Raw genomic sequence first — 14924 nt, forward strand, 5'->3', positions numbered from 1 at the left:
ATAGCAGTCGTCATTTACTCCCGACATCTGAGCCGCTGAAGACGCAGTGGATTATTTGCTTCTACATAAATGTGTCTATGTTCGCGCGAATCATTCGTGATCCAGCCTCATCTACAGAAGAACTGAGTATAATGTTTTGTAATGAATCTTTGCAAATGCCTTTCCTAATAATGTGCTAATTAGCAAGTTTCACGATGAATGCGGCTAAAGTAAACAGTCTCTCTGAGAGCGGCTCGGAAGAGAGGGGCGGGGTCAGCAGAGCTCATTAACATTTAAAGGAAAATGCTACAAAAACGGCTTGATCTGAAACGAGCTGTTTTTGACGGTAAAAAGTGTTTTTTACACTACCATTGAGACATTTTAACCAAACTATGTTACAGACTTTTCATTAAGACCCCAAAGAATCATATCAACTTGTGGAAAATGGACATCCTATGACCCCTTTAATATTAATTGTATGTATTAATAAATAATTGAACAGAAAGTGAATTGCATAATGGTACTTTGACTAATTATTGTAATTGCATTAGATACATTTTTTAAGATGCACTTAAATTTTTTGATATTTTAAATTCATTCAAATTCATTCAATTGTTTCTTAAAACATTTTTTTTTAATTTTAATATTTATGAAAGATACAGAGGGATCAATTTCAAGAGTGTCCGTCTACTAGGTTTTCAGGGGAATATAATAATAGCTTTATTATTATTAATAGTATTATGACATACGGTATTTGAGTCCCAAACAGAAATCAAATAAATCTCAGCAGAAGATGAGAGAGTTGAAAGTGAGTCCGTCTCTAGATAATATTTTGAAAATAAGGACTTTTATCATCGCTGGCTCTGTAGCTGAAGCGTTGAGTTTTTCCTCCGGCTTCACACCGCGGAATCTCTCAGGTGTTTTGATGAAGTCGTGGAGGCTGTTAGCCACCAGCACCGCTGACGGTTTTGGTACTGTCTTAATCCTGCTTTTATTCACTCAAACTCACTGTCAGCTCCTCTAGTGTAAAGGTAAGGCTGAAGTCTCCGTGTTTATGAGCTGGACACTGATCCTGAAACTCTGTTCGGCGGTTATTGAGCAGTTCTGTGTAGTGACGCTTCACTCCATTAGCATTAGCCTGTTAGCTCAGCTTATGTCGTGTTTTATTATTACACCGTGAAGGTAATACTATGTTTCTGTTTTAGCGAATTTCTCATAGATAATTGATGCATAAGTAACACTTTGAGGTGTTGTTGCTTGGTGAAACATGCAATGTTTACATAGTTATTGTCTCTGGCTGTGTCTCCAAACCTACTGACAGCCTAACGTTACCTTGACAGCATTTTGGGCATCATATATAATTCAAGCCACATTTCTGTAGGCTCTGGTTTGGTGTCAAAGGAAAAAGCTGATGTGAGCTGGATTTTGAGTGTAAACGGAAGTTTATTCTGTCAGTAATGAATAGAGTCTTTTTGACTTGTTTCATTGTGTTTTAAAGGGGTCATATGATGCGATTTCAAGTTTTCCTTTCTCTTTGGAGTGTTACAAGCTGATTGTGCATAGATAAGATCCTTGAAGTTGCAAAGACTCAAGTCTCAAAACCAAAGAGATATTCTTTATCAAAGTTAAAACTCTGCCACGCCCCCCTAAAACGACTCGTTCTAACACGCCCCCACATATCTACATCACTATGTGGAAATATTTGCGTAATGCCGCCCAAATGTTCACGCAAAGAAAGAAGGCGTGGTTTCAGTAACCGCAGTTAGTGTTGAAGCAGCCATGTCAGGGAGACGCTGTGTGTTTCTAGGCGAACGCAAAAGCACTTTATTTGGCCTTCCGAAAGTAGATGCATTTAGGAATCTTTAAGATTACTTACAACAGAACAGCAATGCATTTTATGGACGACCGTTTCGTGAACCTAGGAGAGGAGGTAATTCTGACTTTGCTATGACAATCTAGCGCTTCTGAATCAGCTCCTGTTTTGTTATTAGTTTAAGTTTTTGCTATTGACTGTTCAAATGCGGAGTTTTGAGCATTGTGTGTGTGTGTGTGTGTGTGTGTGTGTGTGAGCGCGTACACGAGAGAGAGAGACAGGGTCACGTCACAGTGGAGTCAGCTGTCTTAACCGTGGCTTGTGTACTGCAAACACATACCAGCTTCATCACTGTGTCTGTCACGCGACTCTGTTCCCCTTTCGGGCTCTGTCTTTACATTTATTTTGAAAGCTGACACTCGCGATTATGGTAAGGGGCGTTACATTTCCGATGAGTGCTTGCGGTGTTCGGCCAATCACAATGCACTGGGTCAGCTGGCCAATCAGAGCAGGCCGCGCTTGTCAAAGGAGGGACTTTGTAGAAAACGAAGCGTTTGAGAGAGGCGGGGCATAGAGGACCTACAAAATTGTACAGTATTTGAAAAACAATGTGTTTTTTGAACATTAAAGCATGTCAACATATTCTGTTACACCAAATACACAAAATAATGATCTTTAAAAAAGCATCATATGACCCCTTTAACCTGACAGGCGCTCATTCATTAAATAAGTTAAATGTCTCACACCCGTCCTTATTACGACACTGTGAGATTTGTGTCTAACAATCACAGAAATTAATAATAATAATCCCAATAATAAAAAAAGTCGGAATAACGATCATATTAATAATTATATCAATAAAATGACAAACATTCGTAGTAGTTCAGTCTCTTATGATGCCCTGATGTTTATTATTTAAGGGTTTAATTTCAGTCTAACTAATTTGTTAATAAATATGGTGAAACTATACCTTAGTAGTAATCTCTACTAATAGTCAGTGTTATTTTAGTATAATTGATATACTGTTATAGTTTTGTACTTGTTGTTAATGATTACTTATTTGTGTACTTATTACATCTTATGTCCTGAAGCTTAACCCTAAATGTAATTTTAGTTTTAATTATTGATGTATTTAGAGAGTTTTATTTTATTATTTATTTTTTATTTTAAGTTTTATTATTAGTATCGTTATTTTACAGTTTTATTAGTTTAATTTTTTTGTTATTGTACATTTTAAAGTGTTTTATAAATTTCACTTTTTTTTTTGGTTTAACATCATGGTAAATGGTTGTTAATGTAGGGGTGTGTAAGTATAATATTAGTAGTAATAGATGTTGATTTATCATTTATTATGCAGAAGTTGGTAAGAAAAGAATCTGTTTTTGATTTGTTAACTTAGTTTTTGTGTTACTATTTTATTTGCTTTGTGTTTTCTGCTCAGAATCCAGCCAACTAAATCCAGAGTCCACTGAAAGTAACCATTACAAGAGACTGTTTCATATCTGCAGCTGACAGAACAGTGGTTTTCTTATTTCTCGTCTCCTTCAAACTCTTTTGAGATGCTGTCAGCATGAATACTTGGTTTATTTTGAGCCTGGGACACTTGGACCCTGCTGAGAATTCGCAGTGACAGATTTTCAGATGTATTTAGGTCTATTTTTGTCGTTTTATTTCAGCAGTTTAGTAGACTGTATAAAGAAATGTATCAAGTTTAAAATCGGTTGCTATCTTTGAGTTGTTCTCCGAGTGAACATTTAGTGTTATTTTCCCAGAGTAAAGCCTGTTAAGACTTCTGCTCGGCTGTCAATCAAGCTGACCTCTGGACAGTTCAGAGGTTTGTAAAAAGATCAACACAGATCTCTGTTTTGATGGACTGATATTTCATTTTTAAAGAGACTGTTCACCCCAAATAATTTATTTATTTATTCACTTGTTACAAAGCACTATGCGTTTCTTTCTTCTGTAGAACACAAAAATTGATATTATTGAAAAATGTTTCAGTTTGGTTTGTGCATAGAATAAAATTCAGTTGGCTCCAATATGTGCATCACTTTTTGTACAGACATTTTTTTGTGATTTGAACAAACTGTTACATAAATCATCCAGTGTTATTTTAGTATTATTTACATATTATTATAGCTTTTATTAATATTTTCAATTAGCTGTTATTGTTATACTTCATTTTAATTTAAAACATGTGTAGTGATTTATTATACTATTTAATTCTTTTTTTTTTTTTTCTTCTTCCATTATTAGGCTAGTTTATTTATTTCCCATTAGTAGCTGTAGTGCTTCAACCTAAACTAAGTGAAAAGTGTAAAAATTGTATTTTATTTATTTCAGGGTTTTTTTCAGTTAACACAAAGGTTTTAAGAGTATTATTAGTTTCTAGTATTGTATCCAGTATCCAGTTTGCTGTCTTTGACCAACAAGAAGCATGACAACATGATTAAATATAACTCATATATATATATATATATATATATATAACTCATGTACTGTTTGTACTTCCTGTTGCAGGTTGACAGCCAGTGAAATCATGGAGTCCATGCTCAATAAACTAAAGAGCACCGTTACCAAGGTGACGGCTGACATGACCAGTGCTGTCATGGGCAACCCTGTCACACGGGAGTTTGAGGTGGGCCGACATATCGCCAGCGGGGGTCCAGGAATGAGCTGGAGGATCTACAACGGCACCAAAAAATCCACCAAACAGGTGTGTGGGTTATATATTGGCGCTTTTCCACTGCATGGTACGGCACGGTACGACTCGGTACGGTTCACTTTTGGGGGGTTTTCCACTGGGTACAGTACCTGGTACCTGGTACTTTTTTTTTGTATCACCTCGGTTTAAGTTCTAAGTGAACCGTACCGTTACCAAAACGTGACGTGTAAACTCTGCTGATCACGGCTTGGCCGCTGAGAATCGTCACTACCTGCGTCACTGAACTTGCGACACAAACACAAAAGAACCACTAGATTTAAATCAGCACAGCCAGCGAAGGACCGAACGCAACTGTTTTGAACAAGCGCACCTTTTTTAACAACCAAAAAGTGGCTGTTTCGTTGTCTGTTGTGGAAGAACAGACGTTCCTCTCATTGATAGCAGAGGAGTGGATCCAGCGAGAGCTTGATGGGGCGACGCGGAATGAAAACGTTTTTTAGGAGTCGTGGCAGTAGAGGCGGCGCAACTATAACGACATGTGAATAATCCCGCCCACTCTAAAGCGGTACTGAACTACAGTGGAAATGCAAACCGTGCCGAGTCGTACCACACAGTGGAAAATCGCCATATTATAGTCACTTCTGTCAGTATTTTTCATTTGTATCACACATAATATGACATGATCATGTTTGATGTTGGTAAGTTGTTTACAGTGAAAGAGGAAGTCTTTAGTTTCAACCTAGAAAATGCACAACACAGATTTATTGAATGATGCAATTGTCATGACTTTACACAATCTTGAGTTTGTTGATCACATACATGTGTTTTTGTGCTTTTCAGTTTATTCTGTTTATGTCACCCAGATAAAATAATTTGGTAACACTTTACTTGAAGGGGTGTGCATAAGACTGACATGGCACCTTCATAATCATGACATGACACATGTCATGAATATGAAGGAGGTTTTATGCATGTTTATGACAACTGTCATTAAGTGTCATTCGCTCAGTTATGTCATTTTTAATGCAAAGATGACATTGTTTGAGATGTATTTGTTATGGGCTATGGTTAGGGGTAAGGGTAGGGGTAGGGTTAGGTTAGGGGTAGGTCAAATAATGTCATATTTGCATTAAAAATGACATAACTGAGCGAATGACACTTAATGACAGTTTTCATAAACATGCATAAAACCTTCATATTCATGACGTGTGTCATGTCATGATTATGAAGGTGTCATGTCATGATTATGCACACCCCTTCAAGTAAAGTGTAACCAATAATTTAGATGGCTAATACAGATGTGGTTTGAAATTGCAAATGATTGGAAGCATCACTTAGAATGGGTTGAATTAGGCCTGTTAATAAACACATGTGTGTTTAATCAAGTTAAATGTACAGATATTACAAATTAAATATTATTTTAATATCTTGGAATATCTGTTGAATGTACAGATATCATTGCAAAATAAATATATATGTAAATATTTATTCATTAATCTTTTTGTTGATTTTGTAGATGTACTGATTTTTTTTTACATTACATAAAAATCAAATATTTGTATAATATTTTTTTGAATGTACAGAAGTACCGATATTATTGCAAAATAAATATGAATGTAAATCTTTCTCTATATATTATTTGTTGAATTTGCAGATGTACAGATAGTTTTGCAAATGTAGTGTAATGTACTTTTTTGTTGTTGAATGTACAGATAAGCAGATATTGTTTCAAAATAAATATAAATCCAAATATTTGTAAATAAATTGTGGCATGTATAGACATTTATATTTTTGCTAAACACAATATTTTTGATATATATAACTAATATATTTGTTGAATGTACAGATAGTACTGCAGATGAAATATACATTTAAATATGTTGTTATAAATTATTTGTTGAGTTAATAAATTAATGGATTTCATTTAGGTTTTTGTTTTATTTATTTATGATTTCCTTTTTTGCTCAGCCATTGAAATTTTACTCTGCTACAAATTTGCATTCTACTTCCCGCAGGAAGTGGCAGTCTTCGTGTTCGATAAGAAGATCATTGATCGCTATCAGAAGTTTGAGAAGGATCAGATCATTGATTCGCTGAAGAAAGGAGTTCAACAGCTGACCCGGTTACGACATCCGCGTCTCCTCACAGTTCAGCACCCACTGGAGGAGTCCAGGTGACCACAATGCCAACACGCATTGACACATGCTACGACACAAACTGTGTTTTAAAACCTAGTGAGCTGTCAACATGGCCAGCATTTTGAACAAAGAACAAACAGTTGAACAAAGCCTCGTTGAAGTGTTACCTCGTTGAAAATGCACTTCATTTCTTATCCACTTTGATTTAGTTTCGCTGTGATTCATGACTCTGAAGCTTCAGAAGCAAAGAATCCACTCTCGATAAAAGAGTTCAGAGCTTTTTCTGTATTTTATGCTACTACAATCAATATGTGTCTGTGTGGATGCATGAGATCAAAAGCAGCAGTTCGTCTGTGGAAAATCTCTCCGGATTAATACATGGATCTCTTAGATGTCGTCAGACTTAAGCTTCGTTCCAGAATCTAGTCTTGCAGTCTACATGTTATCCTAACTAAACACGAAGCGATAAGATTCTGTGACAAGCAATTTGTCTGTTCACACCCAGACGTAGCGAAGCTACAAGACACAACAAAACCGATTACAAATCACAGCCAATCAGAAGAGCATGTGAGCGGACTGTCTCACACTTGCAATGAAATAGATAAGTACATGATCAAATGAATAAAATTAAACCATTTTACATTTTTTTAAAAATACAAAATCAGTGACTGATTGAATCCTTGTCATGGAACTTGTTCTCATCATGACAAAACGCATATCGTTGGAAAGGCTACGTATTTAGTGTTATTTTGTGGTGGAAGCAATACTGTGACAGAAATGTACACATTTGTGCCATGAAAATGCATAAAAAAAAATTCAATGGAGTTTGGGTGTCACCCGGTGGCTATTTTTAGTATAGCGCCTAAACAAAATCTCACAGGAACCTTGATTTTTGTGATGTCAACTTCAAATTTGGAATATAACTTAGTTAGACATATGGTTTTGATTTTATAGCAGTGTATTGCTTTATTGCAATGGAAGTCATACACAGTGATATAAGAACTTCAACTATTTTAATATTATATAAAACACAATCAGTACCTTTGCTGTCAGTCACAACATAGCAGAAAAAACAAATTAAGCCTATATATTATATACTATAATGGACGTTAATGTAGTTCTCGCTATAGGTATCACTATATTATCATTCTTGGAGTGAACAGGCCTTAACTGTCATGGAACCTTAGAAGTGACTAATTTGACACTTTATTGATCATACATACGCAATACACCAATTGCGTTCCTTTAGTGAATTTGGTGCTAAAACAACAAAGTGGGTGCCAGTAAACAATGTTGCAATTCATTGTTGGTCAGTTCCTGCCTCACAGTTCATTCCATTAGTCTGAAATTAGCATGTTGCTGTGCTGACAGCTCAATGCTTTAATGAGCACAATTTTTTTTTGTACGGCATACAATATTTTTACCTTAACCTCTGTGCTCCATCCACCATCTTGCACGACAAATTTCAGTGTAGTGCATTCTGGGATTGCTTTAATTAGTGAGTATGCATGTGTTGCTGCTTTAGATTATGGTCAAAATTAAGTATCTTATTTGCATTAAAGGGATAGTTCACCCAAAAATGAAAATTCTGTCATTTACTCACCCTCAAGTAGTTTCAAACCTGTATGAATGTCTTTGTTCTGCAGGACACAAAGGAAGATATTCTGAAGAATGTGGGAAACAGTGCAGTTCTGGGGCACCATTGACTTCCATAGTATTTTTTTTATCCTACTATGGAAGTCAATGGTGCCCCAAAACAGCCTGGTTACAAACTTTCTTCAAAATATCTCGCTTTCTGTTCGGCAGAACAAAGAAATTTATACGGGTTTGGAACTACTTGAGGGTGAGTAAATGATGACAGAATTTTCATTTTTGGGTGAACTGTCCCTTTAATGACCGTACACATGCCTGTGATGGAATAAAAAAAAAAAATTCTACTTTAAAATTTTAGCTATAAAAATACTGGAAATATACAGAAAACGGCTATGTGTATTTGCAGTGTTGCTCAGAAATGACTCCAAGGTTGCAAACACAATCCTACTTTCCGTGCTTTTATCTATCTGTCATTGCTGTTCTTACTGGATGTCTTTGTCTCTTGATCTCTAGAGACTGTCTGGCGTTCTGCACCGAGCCCGTGTTCGCCAGTCTAGCGAATGTGCTCGGCCAGTGGGACAACATCCCTAGTCCTGTTCCCACAGACATCAAAGAATACAAACTCTATGACGTTGAGACCAAATACGGCTTACTGCAGGTGAGACGTTTCTTATACATCTAAAAAAAGAGGTACTTTTCTTCTATTGAAGTGATGCGTCACCCCAAAGTGACAAAGAAAAGATGATAAACTACTGCTAGCACACATTTTTACTCAATATTTGTATATACTACAATTTAACAAATATCTTTTATTTTTGATTTTATTTCTTATGCAATTTTATCATTAAAATGTTGCTGCTTCTTTAAAAGAGAGAACTTTTTTTCTTTATTTACAGTCAACATGATCTTGTATAGGACCAAAAATAATTGCATAAATTATTCCAAGATAACGAATCCGAATGTTTAACATGATGTTTTATTGTAATACAATACATTTTTTTAAAACAATAAAATAGTTGTTGGTCTAAATAAATAAATATTAAGTAAATATTATTTTTCAAAAGAATATTTTAAAGGCAGTGCAACAACATCTACTATTTAGTTTTAGTTTTATAGCTAATGAAATATCGTTCTCTTTGACTCTCTCTGTTTTATCTCTCAGGTCTCGGAGGGTTTGTCGTTCCTTCACAGTGGGGTTAAAATGGTTCATGGAAACTTGTGTTCAGAGAACATCATCTTGAATAAGAGCGGAGCCTGGAAGATCATGGGCTTTGACTTCAGTATCTCCTCCAGTAACCCGTCTGACGCTGAGGTTAGAAACAGGCATTATTGTCTCTAAAGCCCCAGAGAACAGACACAATGCAGTCTGAACACTCTCAGCTATCTCTGTTCCAAACTTAAGCGAGCTGTCTTGTTGTCTTCTGTCTCGTAACATTGATGTTATGTATTTCTGTCTTTTAGCCCAAGTATGTTTGTAAAGAGTGGGACCCCAATCTCCCACCTCTCTGCCTCCCGAACCCAGAATATGTCGCTCCGGAGTACATCCTGTCCGTCAGCTGCGACGCAACCTCTGACATGTACTCACTGGGCGTCTTGATCCACGCCGTGTTCAATGAAGGCAAGCCCGTCTTTCAGGTTAACAAGCAGGACATATTCAAGAGCTTCAGCCGACAACTGGACCAGGTGAGTCCAAACAACGCATTTCATACATTGAGTAGTTTTATAATGTCAGTGAGGCAATTCCTTCCACACAACTGTGGAATTACCTTCCTATTTTAAGGCAGATTAACTTCCCATTTTGTCCCAAAACAGTGTTTCATAGACTAGTGCTAAGGTAGTAATGCAGTAGCCAAGCCTCAAAATACCAGCAGTGCCACAACATTTGATGATATATAATATTAAAAATTAATAGTATTAATAATTAATCAAATAAGAATAAATGTTCCTCATTCTTGTGTGTAGCTGAGCCATCTAAGTCCAGGAGTATTGAATCAGATCCCTGAGGAGGTCAGGGATCATGTGAAGATGTTGCTCAACGTCACCTCCAACGTGCGTCCAGACGCAGATCAGATGACAAAGGTCAAACCTTTCTCCCTTTTAAAAAAAAAAAAGAAAAATCTTTCATTGTAGTATCTGTACTGAATAAGAATTACCATACATGATGTTAACATGAGTGGGTAAGACTGTGATTGAGAGTGACATTGACATTTCAGTGTATATATGTGCTCAGATTCCCTTCTTCGATGATGTTGGAGCGATGACCCTTCAGTACTTTGACTCGCTTTTCCAGCGGGACAACTTACAGAAGTCTCAGTTCTACAGAGGTCTCCCAAAAGTTCTGCCCAAGTTGCCCAAGGCAAGAACAAATATTTGCACAAAGTAATTCAGCATGGAAATGGAAAATGGAACATATAATGCGATTTTCAGTGCATTTAACAAGTGAAACTAGCAATAATGTATTTGATTGGCTTTTATTATATACCTACCTAATTTTTTTATAGACCTTATGCAGCAGAGAAACAAGCAACAAACTTGTTTGTTTTTTGTATATTTCTATTTCTAAGCTAATTATCTGCTGTTTTTTCTCTCCTCAGAGAGTGATAGTATATAGAATCCTCCCGGCACTCACGTCTGAGTTTGTGAACCCCGACATGGTTCCGTTTGTCCTTCCAAATGTGCTGCTCATTGCTGAGGAGTGCACAAAGGAGGAGTACGTCCGCCTCGTTCTCCCAGACCTCACCCCAGTTTTCAAACAGCAGGAGCCAGTACAGGTACACAGACATATACTACTGATCCATCCCCCATCCCACTCAGTGTGTTCTGTAGCAGTAAAATCAATCTATGTAATATCGCAAAGTCATGTATAAAAGTGTTGCAACCTCATGAAGCCCTTCCGTCGTCCCCTCCACATACTAGCTCATATACTCTAGGACAGGGCTGGGCAACGTGGGTCCTGGAGGGCCACTGTCCTGCAGAGTTCAGCTCCAGCCCTAATCAAACACACCTGAACCAGCTAATCAATGTCTTCTAGATCACTAGAAAGCTACTGGCAGGTGTGTTTGATTAGGGTTGTAGCTAAACTCTGCAGGACAGTGGCCCTCCAGGACCTACATTGCCCAGCCCTGCTCTATAGGACTAAGCTGCCACTTAACCTTTCTGGCCCTGTTCTAAATGGCGCACTTGATGTGAACTTGCAATGGCTGCCGCATGCCTGTGTAAACCAAAAGGTTCAAATTGGTTATTACTTTCTCTCTTTCATGCTATCAGGCCAGCAACATGGTGAGTGAGGTTTGAACGTTTGTCTTTGTGGTAGTTTATTTCATCATAATATTTAAGTTTATATTTTTATTTCTAGTATTTTGGCTGCACTTGTTTGTTTCCTCTGATATTTTAATGTGGTTTTCATGAGTATGTTTGGTTGTTGTTTTGTTTAGCTTTGTTTTATTTTTTCTTGTTTTGAGTTGTTTTGTTTATTTTTCCTTTTGTTTAGCATTGTTTTTGTTTTGTTTAGCTTTGTTTTATTTTTTATCTTGTTTCTAGTTTTTTTCCCCTTTTGTTTAGCATTGTTTTTGTTTTGTTTAACTTTGTTTTATTTTTTTCTTGTTTCGAGTTTTTATTTATTTTTTCCTTTTGTGTAGCATTGTTTTTGTTTAGCTTTCTCTGTTTTTCTAGTGATTCATATTCATTGGTTGGCGTTTAGGAATCAAATTATTTCCTTGATTCTCTTTCATATATCGCATCATAATATTTAAGTTTATATTTTTATTTCTAGTATTTTGGCTGCACTTGTTTGTTTCCTCTGATATTTTAATGTGGTTTTCATGAGTATGTTTGGTTGTTGTTTTGTTTAGCTTTGTTTTATTTTTTATCTTGTTTCTAGTTTTTTCCCCTTTTGTTTAGCATTGTTTTTGTTTTGTTTAACTTTGTTTTATTTTTTTCTTGTTTCGAGTTTTTATTTATTTTTTCCTTTTGTTTAGCATTGTTTTTGTTTAGCTTTCTCTGTTTTTCTAGTGATTCATACTCATTGGTTGGCGTTTAGGAATCAAATTATTTCCTTGATTCTCTTTCATATATCCAGATCCTGCTGATATTTCTACAAAAGATGGACCTACTTTTGACCAAAACGCCTCCTGAAGACATCAAGAACAGTGTTCTGCCCATGGTGTACAGAGCAGTGGAGGCCCCCTCTACTCAAATACAGGTGACCACAAAGTACCATTTAATTGTCCGGTTGATGTGTTTTGAGTCATCAGTGTTTTTTGACACCCATTTTAGTCATTTCAAAATATTAAAGTATAACATCTGGTTTTGTTTTTTTCCTAAACAGGAACTTTGTCTGAATATCATTCCCACGTTTGCCAATCTAATAGAGTACCCGTCTATGAAGAATGCACTTATCCCTCGTATCAAATCTGCCTGTTTACAGACATCCTCACTAGCGGTTTGTGTCCTTATGCCTCTTATGTTTTCTAGTAACATAAGTGAATGTCAATGATCGGTTTGGAAAAGGAGTTCTGAGGTTTGTTTTTATCAAGGAAGATTAATTTCTCCGTTGGCTGTCCTTTTTCAGGTGAGGGTGAACTCTTTGGTGTGCCTAGGCAAGATCCTGGAATACCTGGATAAATGGTTCGTCATTGATGAAATTCTACCATTCCTGCAACAAATTCCATCCAGGGAACCAGCTGTGCTCATGGGCATTCTGGGTGATTCATTTTTCTTTTCACTTGACTCTTTCTTCACATTTTTTCATGGATGACTGAGACTTTCTTACATGAAGTTAAATTAAGTTATATATGCTGTTTTTCAGGCATCTACAAGTGCACTTTCACCCATAAGAAACTGGGCATCCCAAAAGAGCACCTGGCTGGAAAGAGTTTACCACATCTGGTGTCACTTAGTATTGATAACAACCTTAACCTTAACCAGGTGACAACACGCGTTCACTTCAGGGTGTTCTTCCTCATCCACAGAATATAAACTCGATCCAGTGTCACTTCAGTTCAGTTGTATAGATTCTGTTCACACACATTTTTAAACCGTTTTCTGTCTCTGACTCTGTTTCAGTTTAACTCTTTCATGGCTGTGGTCAAGGAAATGTTGAATCGCGTGGAAGCGGAGCATAAGACCAAATTAGAGCAGTTGCACATCATGCAAGAGCAGCAAAGGTGCCATTTTAGTTCATTCTTAAAATGCAGTTTTATTCATAAAAAATATTCTGGTTTTTTATGTTGCATTCACATGACTGCAAAGCGATTCAGACTCGAACCCACAACCTTTGGGCTATGAGTCCGACTCTCTAACCGTTAGGCCACGACTTCCCCACGTGAAGTCGACTTCCCCACTAATATAAAATAATGGCAGGGGAAACACTGCACTGTACACATACAACCTATTAACACAGAGACACGCAGAATTCATATTTAAATATGAATCGGTGTTTAATGAAAGAACAATGTATAGATGAAAGAACAATGAAAGAACAATGTATAGACCTGTTCTATAAGAAAGGTAACTTTTTAAATGACTTCTGTTGTGATCTGGCGCTATAGAGAAAATATAATTAAATAAAATTAACTTGACCTTCAAGGGGGGCGTTGGGGGGGGAGGGCCGCCCCCCTAAAATAATGGCAGGGGAAACACTGCACTGTACACATACAACCTATTGTCACTTTCACATATGGAATTAATTTTTTCAGTGAAATTACCAGATTAAATTTTCCGGTGAAAGGTATTCAAAATATCTCATATTCACACCAGCGTTCACTTTGTGTTATCTGCCATTGTATCTGTACCGGAAGTGTTGAAGCTGCATATAACCTCAGAATGTTAGTCGTCTAAAAATAATAAGTCGATTTTATTTTTATTGAAAATAATTTTACACCGTCAATGTTGCTACTAATTTAATGATTTAAGGATGGTTACACCACTTGTAACTATTAAGTAAAAGTAATAGAATAATTTTCTTAAACAGGTGATATTTAAAAAAATTTTAATTTATATATATATATATATGTATGTAATTAATAACATGCATTTTTCAAGCCTTGTGCTTGAACCATTAATGTTACAATGTTGTTCACTCATTGCATGAATACAATGGGTCCTGTGTACTTGTGACCTCTAAATGGGAAAATGCTATTAAATGTGTGTCAAAGACTGTGTGTGTTTCCAACCAGTGTTAACAGAATCTTTATGGGAAATGAAGAGTCACATTTTGCTGGTTAAAATATTATCTTTTTTTATTGTTTGACTTTATGGTTGCTTGGTTTCTGAAGTAAAAATCAAGCCAGTCTCCCTACACTCTGAAACGGCCGTCTTACGGGTTTGGAACAACACGAGGGTGAGTAATTAATGACAGAATTTTCATTTTTGGGTGAACTAACCCTTTAAATGTACTGTTTTTATATAATCAATATTTTATTTGCTTGCATAATTTTCAGTTCTTTATTGTAAAAATAGTACATAACCTTTTTTTTTCTTCTTTTTTTACATGCATCTTTTATTGATTTTATTGTTCCAAGGCGAAGGATCTGACCAGCAGTCTTTTGAACACCATGACATCTGTGAACAACCTCTCTTTGAACTCTGGGTCCAGGACGATACCCATGCAAGGCGGCACCGTATCCTCTACCTTCCCAGCTGGACCCACTATGGGTGGAATGGGCACTATGGGCGTCAGCAACGGTTTTAACTCGCCCATGGGATTCCAGACGGGAGGTATGGGAATGGGCATGAG

General features: G+C 36.5%; 1 protein-coding gene across 1 annotated transcript in view; it reads left to right on the plus strand.

The window, feature by feature from the left end:
* Window positions 1-892: 892 nt before the first annotated feature.
* The window catches only part of scyl2 (SCY1 like pseudokinase 2), a 15451-nt gene continuing 1419 nt past the window's right edge, over window positions 893-14924 (plus strand). The window contains exons 1-17 of the mRNA XM_016253370.1: window positions 893-1010; window positions 3234-3626; window positions 4313-4508; window positions 6473-6630; window positions 8702-8846; window positions 9351-9500; window positions 9650-9871; window positions 10151-10267; window positions 10419-10544; window positions 10783-10959; window positions 11456-11467; window positions 12267-12389; window positions 12516-12629; window positions 12759-12891; window positions 12996-13114; window positions 13253-13353; window positions 14784-14862. Coding sequence (XP_016108856.1) covers window positions 4332-4508; window positions 6473-6630; window positions 8702-8846; window positions 9351-9500; window positions 9650-9871; window positions 10151-10267; window positions 10419-10544; window positions 10783-10959; window positions 11456-11467; window positions 12267-12389; window positions 12516-12629; window positions 12759-12891; window positions 12996-13114; window positions 13253-13353; window positions 14784-14862 — 1953 coding nt within the window. The 5' untranslated portion in view covers window positions 893-1010; window positions 3234-3626; window positions 4313-4331. The remainder of the gene's footprint in view (window positions 1011-3233; window positions 3627-4312; window positions 4509-6472; window positions 6631-8701; window positions 8847-9350; window positions 9501-9649; window positions 9872-10150; window positions 10268-10418; window positions 10545-10782; window positions 10960-11455; window positions 11468-12266; window positions 12390-12515; window positions 12630-12758; window positions 12892-12995; window positions 13115-13252; window positions 13354-14783; window positions 14863-14924) is intronic.

This window comes from Sinocyclocheilus grahami, unplaced genomic scaffold (assembly GCF_001515645.1).
Source record: "Sinocyclocheilus grahami isolate Dianchi unplaced genomic scaffold, SAMN03320097.WGS_v1.1 scaffold1178.1, whole genome shotgun sequence".
NCBI classification, from domain to species: Eukaryota; Metazoa; Chordata; class Actinopteri; order Cypriniformes; family Cyprinidae; genus Sinocyclocheilus; species Sinocyclocheilus grahami.